We start from the raw sequence: 13,705 nt of genomic DNA, 5'->3' as shown, positions 1-13,705 counted from the left end.
TTCCTTAAAGGCCGGCAACGCTTCTGTGGTTCCTCTGGTTGCCAGAGAATCACTTAACACGAGGTTACCCGTACGCTCGTTTGGCCTCCTTTTCCGTAAAAAAAGCGTCTCCATTCGTGAAGTGATCCATAATATAGCAAAAGCGCCTATGGATACATAGACATATTATGTAATCCTAAGGTCTTGAATCCAAGACTTGGAGATGTTTTGCCCACCCATGAATTTTGTAACTTAGACTCATCACTTTTATTACAGTTTCCAAATACTTATCTTGATAACCTTTACTTGGTTGTAAAATATTCAATATTGTACAATGCGTTTCTGACAAATACACGTATCACTCCGCCCTCTAAGGTTTTAGGTCATGGGTGCCAGACAATAGTAGCATAAACCAATTTTGCCGGTTTAGAGTTTAAGTAAAAATTTACTTCTATACTGTAAAAGGCCTGAAATCTGAATCTGTATTTCTGTAGTATATATATGTAGATTTTATAACATGTACTTAGTAATAATATGATAAGTATATAAGTATTAAAATGGGTATAGTATGTTATCCTTAAGAGATATGCCATCCCAGACTTTTCTGTAGACTTATATGAGATGGACAATAATTGTACCATACATTATTTTGTTATATCAAGTAATATCAAAGCCTTTCGACAGCGTTTAATTTTTTCTGACACCTCCAACAAATATCGTCAATGTTTACAAAAACTTAACAAATTATATACTAAAACTTTCAGAACCACGCTATCCATTGGTGAACATGAAACAAAGCCGCTGCGGAGGACTTTGTCTTATAATGTTATAGTGATATGGAATAAGACCGCTGCCAATAAAACGTCAATGTAACCAAATGTAACCGGTTATTAATAATCACGGCAGTTAATACTTAGCCTCACAAATAAGGAAAGCCAAGTGAAAGTTATCAATATTTTGACCTGCTGAACAACAAACAACGGTTATAACTTTATCCTGCGTTTCTTTCTTCGTGTACTTGTGTGTTTTTTTTCTGATTTGAATTTGTACGATTTAATCAAAGGGTACTGTTATAGATGGGTTCTAGTATGTATATCGCTTAGACGTGATTACTAACTAGCATTTTGTAGTTGTAGGATCTAATATAAAAGACATTCAGAGAGCAGTCAGTCTAGTTCAAGGTTTGAGAACGTAGTGTTTAAATTTTCTTTGATTCGAGACGCATCACTCATTTCTCATTTCACATATTTCCATTGCTACTAAATTATATTTCAATTTATTAATTTCTATGTGTACCTAAATAAATACTTTTTTTAAAACCAAATTATTAAAACTGACGATTCAGTATATCAGATGCAAAGAAGATGTAAATACTACGTAATAAGAGGTGGAACTGCCTAAGTATTTATTTTAGTATAAAACGTGCAGTCATTTGGCATAAGTTTAAAATAGTAGTAATTACAGTATGGTGTTTGGCGACGAAGTATAATCCTGATTGAAGTATGGTCCTGCAAGTTCCAGGCTTTGCAAGAATTGTGCGTAAACACTGGATTTATAAGAGCAAAGCTAAGCGGCATACACTTTTACAGTTGTTTTGCACCACCCAGTCTCACATTGGAGGAATATACGGACTTCTTGGAAAGACTCGCAAAAGATGTCAAGGACCACGCTCCTGTGGCCATTGCAGGAGATTTCAATGCGTGGGCAACTGACTGGGACAGTAGGCAAACAAATGCCAAAATGGGACTGCTCGTCTTGGAAGTTATGGCGTCACTGGATGTAGTGCTACTTAATACTGGTAATGAAGCCACTTACAAAAAAGGGGAAGCTAGCTCTATTGTAGATCTAACGTTTGTAAGCATCCACCTGACAAAAGGTAACTATTCCTGGAAGGTCACTGAGGTCTATACAGCCAGTATAGACACAGTATGATCACCAAGCCATATACTGGGAAGTTCTTACTACACTTCCTAAGGTGAAAACCAGTACCTCTTCCGTTAATTAATTAACTCTTCCTGGACGTCTACAACACCTGTCTCTGTGAAGGAACCTTCCCAAGAAGATGGAAAGCACAAAGACTAGTGCTTCTTCTGAAAGCATAAAGGACACAAGCGAAAAAGTGAGCCATCATCATACCGGCCACTATGCATGCTAGATACCGCCGGAAAAGTACAGGAGATAGCTCCCACCTGACTCCAACCGAACTGAGGTGTAAGGAAAAAAAGGGGCCTGGGTCATTGGCAGGCACACTGGGACGCCTCTAGTAAAGGTAGATGGGCTCATCGGCCCATACCAAAAGTAGAAGTATAGTTAAACCGCAAACACGGAGAAGTTGGGTACTATCTCACACAAATGCTTTCTGGACATGGTTGCTTTCGCGAATACCTCTACCGGTTTAAGCATGACGACTCTCCGGAATGCCCTACGTGCACTGGGACCAATGAGTATGTGTGTGTGTGTTTAGGTGTGCGTGTGTGTGGTGTGTGTCATTGTTACTTTTCGTAAAACACTACTTATTGTACTATCAAGAAGGTATACCTAAAATTTACTCCGTGTAGTAAATAGTAGATGACAGCTATACTCCATGTGTGGCCGGACCTGCGCTTTGTAGAGCGCTAGAATGTGGGCTGGCTTGAAGTATTGCCGTGCTCTATTGATGACGCCCAGCTTCTTCGAAGCCAATTTGGCTTTGCCCTCTAGATGGCCACGAAATTGGCAATCGCTCGAGATTTCGAGACCCATTATTCCGATACTATGCGAGGCTTTAAGGGAAGTGTTGTCGAACAGCGGTGATACGACAAATGGGTTATTTTTTGTGGTAAACGCGCAAAGATGAGTCTTCTGGGGGTTAAATTGGACAAGGTTCAATTAACCCCATTCCGCGACCTTCTCGAGAGAGGACTCGATAGAAGACACAAGTATCTCCCGGCACTGGTCGACGATTTCCCGAGAGAGACCTGCATGGCCCGTGTATACGGCATCACCAGTGCTGTCGTCTGCATAGCAATGTTGGACACCTCCAACATATCATTGATATGCAGTAGAAACAGCGTAGGAAATAGCACACAGCCTTGGGGCACTCCAGCATTCACGGGTTTCGGGTTCGAGCAGTATCCCAGTGTTATAGAGCACAATGTAATTTTTAAAAACTCCTCCACATCTGTGTGCCATTTAGTTGTTGGTGCAATGAAACCTTCTCTGTTTGCGATAAAAAATCCCTGGTCGACTACATACTATTCGTTCTAAAGGTTAATGACATCCTGTTCGAAAACAAAAAATTCATCTTAGTAAATGAATATACCTAGAACCCTGAGCTAGAACCGTATTTTCAAAGTTACTTATTTAGTAGGTACCTACTAGTAAAAGATTGAGAAGAAGACCCAACAGCCTCTGAAATATAGCACGCGTAACATAGCTTTACAAATCTCTATATTGAATAAAGAAACGATTTAGAAAGTCTATTACGTATATCTGCACAACATTATCTGACACAATTATCGAGTTGTCTATTAGCATAAAAAAACAACTTCTAACATAGACGAATTAAATTGAATGAAACATTTAATCTAGCAGATCTTTTGCATGTTCACTATTACCCGATATTTATAATCCGTAATAAAATAGTTAATAGGTATATTTTTATAAATTCTAAAATAATACGGTGTTTTACTATTTAATACGAACCACTCTTTGAATTCGACTCGGAGCTTTCGAAACTCCGAAACCCCCTCCCTGGTTCAATGCGTAAGTTATTGCAGCAGCTTACTGCTTACAATAATATCCGTATCCATCTAAGGGGGTAGTACGGTTCAGGCACTGAACTACAAAGTTTGAGGAAGAAAAACCGTGCCTGCAGGTACACTAATCTAATTACCTTGTCTAAATCGGCGGTAGTAGTAAGTGCAAGTAGGGTTTAGCTTGCCTGAAAATGACACCCAGGCCCATGGCAAACGAGTACCACAACCTTTTGCCTGAAACTTGACTTTACATGGAATGGTAATGCTGACAATCTCGCGATGCCAAAGCTCTTTGTCTAAAGTACCTACAATTCAGGCAAAAAAGTGTTCAATTTTTCTTTTAAGTTTAGGTATCTATCTAACAGGCTGGATATAATAATTTATCTCTGAGCTGACTCCAATCCTAATGTTAAAATTAGCTCTTCTCAATCCTAATCCTGGTCTCGAAAATCGTAGAGAGATTAACTGCAAGATCTAAGCATATCTAGAGAATTGCCAGTTCATGAATGTTATCGATCAGCTCGCGATCTTCTAGTGTATGAAGCACATAGATGGGCTGCAGACTGTCTGTCTGTCCAGGCTGGATATGGTGCAGGTCTATTATTGGGAGTTTTTAATCGCCAGCTTCTTCATAGCGCGCAGCATAGGTACAGGTCGTTGTCGACGGCTACTACTCAGACCTTAAGCCCGTAAACGTTGATAGCCAAAATTACGTCATGTGTCCAACATTATATCTTTTACATTCCAATGATGATATGTTGGATGCATTGAGGATGCACTGCAAATAATCGTTAAAGTTAAATCGACCACCAGTGCCAGAAGAAACCTTTATCTTCCATCGAGTTTTCTAGTGAAAATTGGGTAAAATGTAAAAATCTCTGGCTAAAAATGAACCATAAAAAAAAAACAAAAATAAATTTCAAAATGAGTTCTGTCCAAATACTACAAAGAAAAAGAAAGAAGAAACCTGAACTTTATAAATTAGTAATACCGCTTTGCAAATAAAGAATATTGATAACTGATAAATTGAACGAACCTTGGAAGCTGCATCCGAATGAAGTAACTACCCAGTTTAACTAACAATTTAGAGCCCCGCGTGGCCTCTGCATGTTATACTTAAATTTTTATCTTTATTTTTTTTTAAATCAGCCTTTCTTATTACATAATAGTCTGAGGCTGTTTGTTGTAGTATATATGGGAATTAGTAGAGTGCCCTTGCTGTACATTGCTGCATTGTAGTGGGCCGGGCGTATTACTATCAGGTAAACGTCATGCTTTTCTCATAACTTCTTTTCAGGAAAAACTAATTGTCGTTTCTACTCTTTTATTTAGCAGTGAAATCTTAGATCATTTGTACGTCTAGATAGGCTGTGAATGCTGTGAAAACGTCGGAAAAAATTGAGAGTCGCAAATCGCGAGTGTAAGATGTAGGTTTAGAAGTGTCGATAATTTTTTAAACCAAAAAAAAATTATAACTAGGATGAAACTCTTTGGAAATGGAAAAGAATATTACAAAAATGAAAGGAAAAAAAAGTACGGGCGTATTTGCCATTTAACTTTTTTCCATAGGACTTGCAGTTTTGCCGGAAATCGAGATAAACAGTTCTTTACCTTAAATCACCCCCACTTTTCCACGGCCCGACCTCAGATCGCCCGTAATTTATTTTTCCTTTTATTTTTGTTATATTCTTTAGGAGCTTTCTTCCGCGTACTACAACTCTGTGGAATGAGCATCCTTGTGCGGTGTTTCCGAAACGATACGACATGGGTACCTTCAAAAAAAGCGCGTACACCTTCCTTAAAGGCCGGCAACGCCCTTGTGATTCCTCTGGTGTTGCAAGAGAATGTGGGCGGCGGTGATCACTTAACACCAGGTGACCCGTACGCTCGTTTGTCCTCCTATTCCATAAAAAAAATCTCTTCTTTTTCCAATAGGTTTCATCCTACTGTTATTATTTTTTCACTTTATATAATTTTCAAAGGCTTCAGCACTGGTTTACTTTTTACGCACATTAAAAGTAATATACCTGACTTGTTTTCATCGGTTGTCTTGCCGTAAGAGGCTCTACCTAACGTATAAATTATCTAAGAGTAAGCTGTTAAAAACTGTTTTGTAAAACTTGAGTTACACCAAATATCAGCACAGGATTCGGAACGTCTTAAAATAAAAAACGAAATAGTTTTGGTACATATTTATTTATCCTAACATTCTCGAGCTGCTATCAGCAATGCCAATAAAATTAGGTAAACTGTAGATCTGCTGGATCTACTGAAGTATAAAGTTCTTATGCGGTAATAATTATTTTAATACCAAATTACTTTGCATAGTCAAATGCTAGTTGATTTTTACGGAGCTATTATACATGTCTTCCGCTCATTTTGAACTTTCTACACATAATTGCGACCACAAATAATAATTAATAATATTTTTTTTAAATAAAAATAACACAGGTTTAGAATCAAGGGAGAAGGTGAAACTTCTTTCTTTCTTCAGCAGTCTGACAAGTGGCATCAATGCCAATCCAAAACAATTTTTGGGTTGAGTGCTAAACGCTAACACCAAGGATGCAACGTTAGCTCAAAAATAGTCAATTTAAACCTTGCCATTTGAATTCACGTCCGTGAGGACGTGAATTCAAATGGATAAACATAAAATTATGACGAAAGACATTAAAAGAGAATAGACCGACAATACAAATTATTTCTATGAAGTACACGTCCACCAATTTTTACGAGGTATATGGGCGTGGCGTCCATAAAATTGACCAATCGTATCGCTTCCCGCCAAAAGCGGTACGATAGAACTGTAGTTTATTATAGGACTAAGTTCTATAAATCTATTATGTAAAATTCTCGTTCGATTATGACCATGGCCACGCCCCAATTAGCCTCCGTACTATTTTATAAAACTGCTTAAAAAACCGAAAGGAGACATTTTTGATTTGAAAGATTCACTAAGAGTAGTTATATAAAATAGAAAGCTATTCGCAGTGTTTCCTTAATTCAAAATCAATCAAACAAACTTACCACATTCTAACTCTCACTATCTGTGATAAGCTTCTATGAAGGTTATAATTAAAAATTAATCTTACATGGTAACACGGCAAAATAACGGCATTTTCAGGTGTCAACGTCCGTATAAATTCCTAAAACTGGACCAAATTTGTAATATTTGCATCAATACAAACTTTTAGGTATTGACAATATAGCGAGTATACAAATGAGAAATAGATGAATTTATAAATATATACTAAGTAGTATAAATTATGTATAAATTTAATAATATGAATGAATTTTTATAATATATTTAAAAGTAGGTACTATAACAGAATTGGTTTCATAAGAAAAAATATAGGACATTGTACTATCTACGGGAATAATATGTTATTCATACTTTTCGAACTACAATTAGTCATCATAAGCTTCAGAAGACGCAACTCAAATATTATTTATTGCTTCACATTTGAAGGCTAACCCCAGCCTACGTTAAAAAAAATCCGGTAAACAAATATCCCTTATTACATTTTTTTTGCTGACGGTACTTTCTGACAAGTATAACCGCCATTTTATGATACGTATTGATCATGATGCGTTATCCTATAGTATTTTATGTATGTAGCGGGGTTACATAATATCGTAATAACGTGTTTATGAGACTAATTCATCGACAGACAAGTGTCTAGAAGAACAGAAAAGATTAAACGGTCAAGAAGTTTTTGTCATGCACCAACTGAGCATAAAACAATGTTTGTTAACCGAAATTTATTTCAATTTAAATAATTAAAAAGTAACGTCACATTTCTAATGATTTCATGAACCATACAAAGCATTACGGTACAGTCGAACTAAGAATATTTAAACAGTTTGTTTACTAATGAAGACGTTTATAATAAAACACCGGAAGTAGTGCAGTAAGACACGTATTTCATTTAATGATCCCATCTCAGCCCTATTATTGATAATGCAACTTATTGTTTTAATACAAGGAAAAGTCAAGCCCCGTTATTAGTAGCACAGATTTAATTAGTTTACAATTCATAACTTAATTGCATGATTATTTTGTCATCTCGATGATAAATAGTAATTTATACTTAAAACAATAGTTTATGACCACTAAAACAATTGTCTCAATGGTAATTAATTAAAAGTTTTACCTCTAAAATAAGTTTTTAATACAGTTGCTCAAAAAGTGGCGTATTGCAGGGACGTATACCCTTCGGGATGTAGGCCGAACTTGTGCGTTCTCTTTCCCAACTATCAAAATAATGTCTATTAAAAAGAAAAAACCAACCACGAAGTTTTTATGATTTATGCAAATATTTCTAAATAGAAGCTACTAATTGTTTCAATATCAGACTTAATGATTTGATTCAATGAGATTTTTTTAAATTTCATTTTCATTTCATATGAATAAAAAAAATCTACTGAAGACTTGGCTGTATTGGCATAATTCCCTTTGCCTACCCAAAATGGGTGAAGAAATAAAAAAAACTCTGCTTATATTCTTTTACGGTTACAATTTTAGTTAAGTTTTATTGTGTTAGTATTATTCCAAAAAATTGCTTCATTTTTTCGCAACTGTATTAAAAATAGTAGTTCAGTACACGTGCGGAACCGTCATTGCAACTTGTTCCGACTGTCAACTCGGAACTCTTTGCAATGACAGGGTTTCCGCACTCGTGATGAAATATACTATACCATGCCAGATTTTGCGTGCCAAATGTCATTTTTGAATATGTTACGCATTAGCACAAAAAGTAAAGTATTATTAAAATTTTAACATTGACAATTTTTTATCGGAGGAGCCGTAGACAATGTATTAACTGAGCTAGCCTATATGAAATTATTTATATTACATGTCACACTAGTGAGAATAATCGTATTCCCGAAATAATTAGCTTAAAGTTAAGCGCGTACGTCACTCGTACAAAAATAAAAATTTCATCAGTCTTGCGTCTAATTTTCATCGTAGAGCGGTGTCGCGTCTCCGAGCGACATTGATCTGGGCGAGGTGTTGGTGTGGGGGGTAGACCTGACGGAATGCGAGCGAGAGCCCCGGCCATCGTGTCGCGGCGTCCTGCTGTCGTGTCGCGGGGTCCTACTGTCGTGTCGCGGCGTCCTGTCGTCGTGACGCGGCGTTCTGTCGTCGTGTCGCGGCGTTCTGTCGTCGTGTCGCGGCGTTCGGTCGTCGTACCGTGGTGTTCTGTCGTCGTGTCGCGGCGTCCGGTCGTCGTGTCGCGGGGTCCGGTCGTGCCGCGGAGTGGATCGCATGTCGTGCCGCGGGGTCCTGTTCGATTGTCTCGGCGTCGACATGCCCTCACTACTCCGCGGCGTCGCCGGCGTGTCTCTAACAGTTCTATGTCGGACCCAGTCCTCGGCCGCCTTCTGCCAGTCTGACGGCTCCGTGTACACGGGGACTTGTTTGTGGCGGGGCACGACTGGGGTGAGGAAGTCGGGTTGCCGCGGCGTCGTCGCAAACGGTGTCATGTACGGAGTCTGTGCGGAAGGTGTGTAGGGTGTGTTGATGTAGGCCGGTCCCGGGGTATGCGCGGGGGTGTGGAAGGCGGGGGTGTGAGGAGCCGGCGTGTGGTACATGGTCGACGTCATGCCGCCGTGAGGGGTTCGCAAGGCCGGGGTTCGTTGGACCGGGGTTCCACTCGGCGGCGGGTCCCGGAAGTGCTCCTTGAACCATTTCAACAAACCGCCAAGCGAGTCAAACATCCTCTGCCTGAACTTGTACCCATCTGGAGTTACTGAGACGTATTCGTGGGTGACTTTGTTCCTGGGGAGATACGAGAGGAGGAACCTGCCGGGGTGGTTCTTGGCGGCGGAGATGATGTAGTGGATTTTGTTAGCGTTTTTCGCCTTCTCTTCTTTTAGCCATTCTTCGGCCTTGTCCCTCATGCCGCCCAGGGGCTTGTAGTACTTGTATGCGATGAGGTCGCGAGCGTGACCCGCCATAGGGGTGACGTACCTGGCTATGATTTCGTCGAGATCTTCGAACTCTGACCCCTGTATCCACAGACTGCGGCCTGATTGAAAACAAATTAAGATTAACAAATCATCTATATATATAAAAATGAAATGCTGTTTGTTAGTCTTTACGACAGCAGGGTGCATATTTTACGAAGTAATTTTTGATGTTATGATATATTATTGACAAATTCATATAATAACATTATTTTATTTATTATATACAGAACAACGTTTGTCGGGTCAGCTAGTAATATTAATAAAATTAATAATCAAATCTTAATTCTGTAAGGAAGGAGTCCTCTTCATTGACATAATTTAAGTATCATATGCATTTTTACTTAATTAATTATTAGACGAATTTTTCTCCAGGGAACTTGTCTTTCTCAAATTATGATCGTAAAGTACTTTCCCACCATGTAACACAAAATTAATAAATTTATAAAATCAATATTGTCAACGTAATTCGAATAAGTCGCAAATATCAGAGAAACATTTCATTTTCATATTATCCGAATTATTTTTGTAAGCTTCTAATAACCAAGATACTTACCCAATGAGAATGCATTTTCTTTCCCCTCTTCTCGCACATCTATGTGCTGGCATATGCCCTCGGCCACCTTCCATGTCACAGTCAAATGGTCGGAACCCTGCAACAACGTTACGATATCATACATACGAGAATTTCTTGTATTTTTTTCTACTTTCACGTAAATCATACTTACGCACAATGCGTGTCTCAGCCGCACTTTTGGTACGAAAACATTCGTAATGGCGTGCGGGAGCGTCGAGACACTCAGTCAATCGCTCACCGCAACGCGAGTGCCGCTTAAATACTTTTTTTATGGCAATAAGGGACGAGACAAGCAGGACGTTCAGCTGATGGTTATTGATACGCCCTGGCCATTACAACGCAGTGCCACTCAGGATTCTTGAAAAACCCAAAAATTCTGAGCAGCTCTACAATTTGTCACCTTGAGATATAAGATGTTGAGTCTAATTTGCCCATTGATTTCCTTATATACATATAATTCTACAATAATGCTTACACATTACGGCTTTACGACAGAAATAGGCGCCGTTGTGGTACCCATATCCTAGCCGCCATCAAAGGGGCCTGCCACTGGTAATTCTTTTGGTCAGAGTAAGTCTTCTAAAGCAAAGAGAAACGTAATAGCAGTTTCAGATACACATACCTGGACGGACAAAATAAATTATGAACACTTTCATCTGTCACTAGTTTCAGATACTTAAAACATTGCATCTTAACAAATAAAATAAATTGGTTATTATTTTCTGTCATCGTGCGAGTTCGCCGAGGCCGTTCAGATTTAACCTCGACCTTACAGCCAGAAGCAAACAGCTAAGGAGAATTTTCTGACAGTTGTACAGCAGAATGGCAAATAAAGCAGCGGCGCAGGAGTTGAGGAACTCCTCCCACCCTATAGTATGAAAAAATGAAACCTGAATCCCAAACTTTTCAATGAGAAAACTACGTGAAGGAAAATGTCACTTAATTACAATGCAGTGTCGGTCAGTTTTCTCGATTTGGCCAAAAATTGTGAGCGCCATTGGAGTTCTAAGACGTAGCATGTTTAGTCTCATTAGCGCAGATATGTCACTAGCTGTATCAGGCAAACTTATTAAAGTAAATAAAACACGACTCTTCGAGCGAGCAGCGCGCTTGTTGCATAACATTTATCCGTACAATATTCACAAACCGGTACTTATTAATAACATCAATAAATCTACTATAAACTGACAAGATGATATTAAAATACCTGACAAGTAACATACTAAACTATAATAGCTAAATGTATTTTAAAATATGTGCGATGATTCAGAAACAATTCGCCCACTTCTTTTCGTTTTCTTTTAACTATATTTCTTGCGATCTTGTTGGATTTTCAATCGTTCATTGCGAAGAATGTTTAAGAGAAAAATTCAGAGAGAGAAACATTTTGTCTGTTGCATCTCAATATATGTTCATAAGCACATTAACGAATTTGCTAAAAACTGCGACAATCATCTTTCACAACATGATCCCAGAAAATGTTTACAACAAATGTCACCAAATTCAAAAGAATTGCTAAAAACATTTGTGGTAAAGGTTATTATAACATAAAAGATGATACCACAGACTGGGAATGGAGCGGACACTCTCAGGCTATTTAATTATAAATTTTTATTGTACTATATTACATAGTAACCATGGTAACCACACAATATCGAATGGGTGGTAGTTTTTGACGTTCAATAAGTGATTTTAAATCCTATTTTCAATAAAAATGGGTATTTGAATTTTAACTTGAATATGCCTTAGTCATTGTTAAATCATTTAATCTCACCTTGCTACTAGGTCTGATGATGACTTCACCCTGCGCCATGCTTTCCATGAGTTTCTCAGCTTCCGCGAAGGATATATTGTGGAATGAAGGGTGCACGATAACCCGTTTGACGTACTGCGCGCGTTCCTTCGTCTGTTTCGCCACCTTGTCCTTTCTGATATCCTTGTCTTCAGACTCTTGATCGTAGTACGGATCTTTTGGAGGTCTAAGGACAATACATTTTATAATATAGCTAGCTGACTAGTTTGGGAATGATGTAGTCTAAAGCCATCGGAAATATGTTAAAAAAAACGTATTTCTGAATGATATTATAGTAAAATATAGTTATAAAATGATAAGGTTTAATAAAGTACGTATTTGTGTAAACAGATTTTAGATTAATGCTTTAATTGCCAACTTTTTAAAGTATTAAAATGGATATACTATGTTATCCGTAAGAGATAGTCCTATATATGATACACAATTATATATGATACATTATTTTGTTATATCTCAAAGGGTTTAGAGAGCGTTTTCGTTGATAGCTCCCAGGCGGCTTATTTTTTCTCCAACAAATATCGTTAATGTATACAATAACTTAACAAATTATATACTAAAACTTTCCTCGAAAGCCACGCTTTCAATTCGTGAAAACAGCATGAAAATCGGTGCAGTATTTTTTGAGTTTATCGCGAACAGACAGACAGCCGCAGCGGAGGACCATGTTTTATAATATGTATGTAGTGAGACATACATAGATTTTTGAAGTGAAATCTTATTTTGACATGCTGAGCACCATTTTTAGAGTATTGAATGAGACTGTGCTATGACGCTGTAATTGTCGTCGGAGTTATAGTTGGCTAGAGTTGACTGAGGGAGTACGATCAGTTAGTGCAAAATTTACCAGAGTAATTTATACACGTTGTATAAGTTATATGTCGTTTTATTAACCTCGACTTACGGCCGTTTTCAATAACCTATCTATCCTTACTTTAAGTTTCTAGACGTAGACAAATCTATAATTTTACGCTTACTTACATTTCAATAACCTATCGACATAAAGCATTGGACTATAACTATATTGGACATAACTATGGATACTAAGATCTTGTCATTAAACGGTGACAACAATGTATCCGTCTCTAGAGATACGTTATTGAAAACGACCGTTAATGAAGTTTTACTTCTGTCTCTTCTCTTCTTTTTTTCCCTGAAGTGAATGCTTCTTAGTTCTTACAGATTGGTTTACCCAACATGGTTATGTAATATAGTACATAATAACGAGTGATCCAAGTAGAGACACCAACTTTTTTCAATAGCCTTTGTTTGACAGATCACGTGTGAGTCGTGTCATGTCGTTCGCAGCAACTCCGACTGACGTATGGAACTGGCGCCGACTTGGCGCATTTTACGTCGAGATCTTAAATTGAAATACAAAATACAGCTTGTGCAACAACTGAAGCCGCTCGACCTTCCCAAGCGACAACGCTTCGCTCTATGGGCTCTTGAAGTTCCAAGAACATCCGACGTTTTCGAGGCAAATTTTGTTCAGCGATTGAGGCCCATTACTGGCTCAATGGGTATGTAAACAAGCAAAATTGCCGCATTTGAAACGAAGAGCAACCTGAAGAGATTCAAGAGCTGCCACTTCATCCAGAAAAAACAACGGTTTTGGTGTGGTTTGTGGAA

The 13,705-nt window shown here is 38.1% G+C and overlaps 1 protein-coding gene across 1 annotated transcript in view; it reads right to left on the bottom strand.

Moving 5' to 3' along the window:
- Window positions 1–5,893: 5,893 nt before the first annotated feature.
- LOC126979345 (transcription elongation factor SPT6) overlaps window positions 5,894–13,705 on the bottom strand; it is a 40,580-nt gene continuing 32,768 nt past the window's right edge. The window contains exons 22-24 of the mRNA XM_050828586.1: window positions 12,038–12,242; window positions 10,243–10,339; window positions 5,894–9,748 (exon numbers count right to left, since the gene is read on the bottom strand). Of these exons, the coding sequence (XP_050684543.1) occupies window positions 8,673–9,748; window positions 10,243–10,339; window positions 12,038–12,242 (1,378 nt within the window). The 3' untranslated portion in view covers window positions 5,894–8,672. The remainder of the gene's footprint in view (window positions 9,749–10,242; window positions 10,340–12,037; window positions 12,243–13,705) is intronic.

Source organism: Leptidea sinapis, chromosome 3 (assembly GCF_905404315.1).
Source record: "Leptidea sinapis chromosome 3, ilLepSina1.1, whole genome shotgun sequence".
In the NCBI taxonomy this organism is placed as follows: domain Eukaryota; kingdom Metazoa; phylum Arthropoda; class Insecta; order Lepidoptera; family Pieridae; genus Leptidea; species Leptidea sinapis.
Note: the sequence above shows the minus strand (reverse complement) of the source record. Positions and strands in the feature narration are given on the sequence as shown.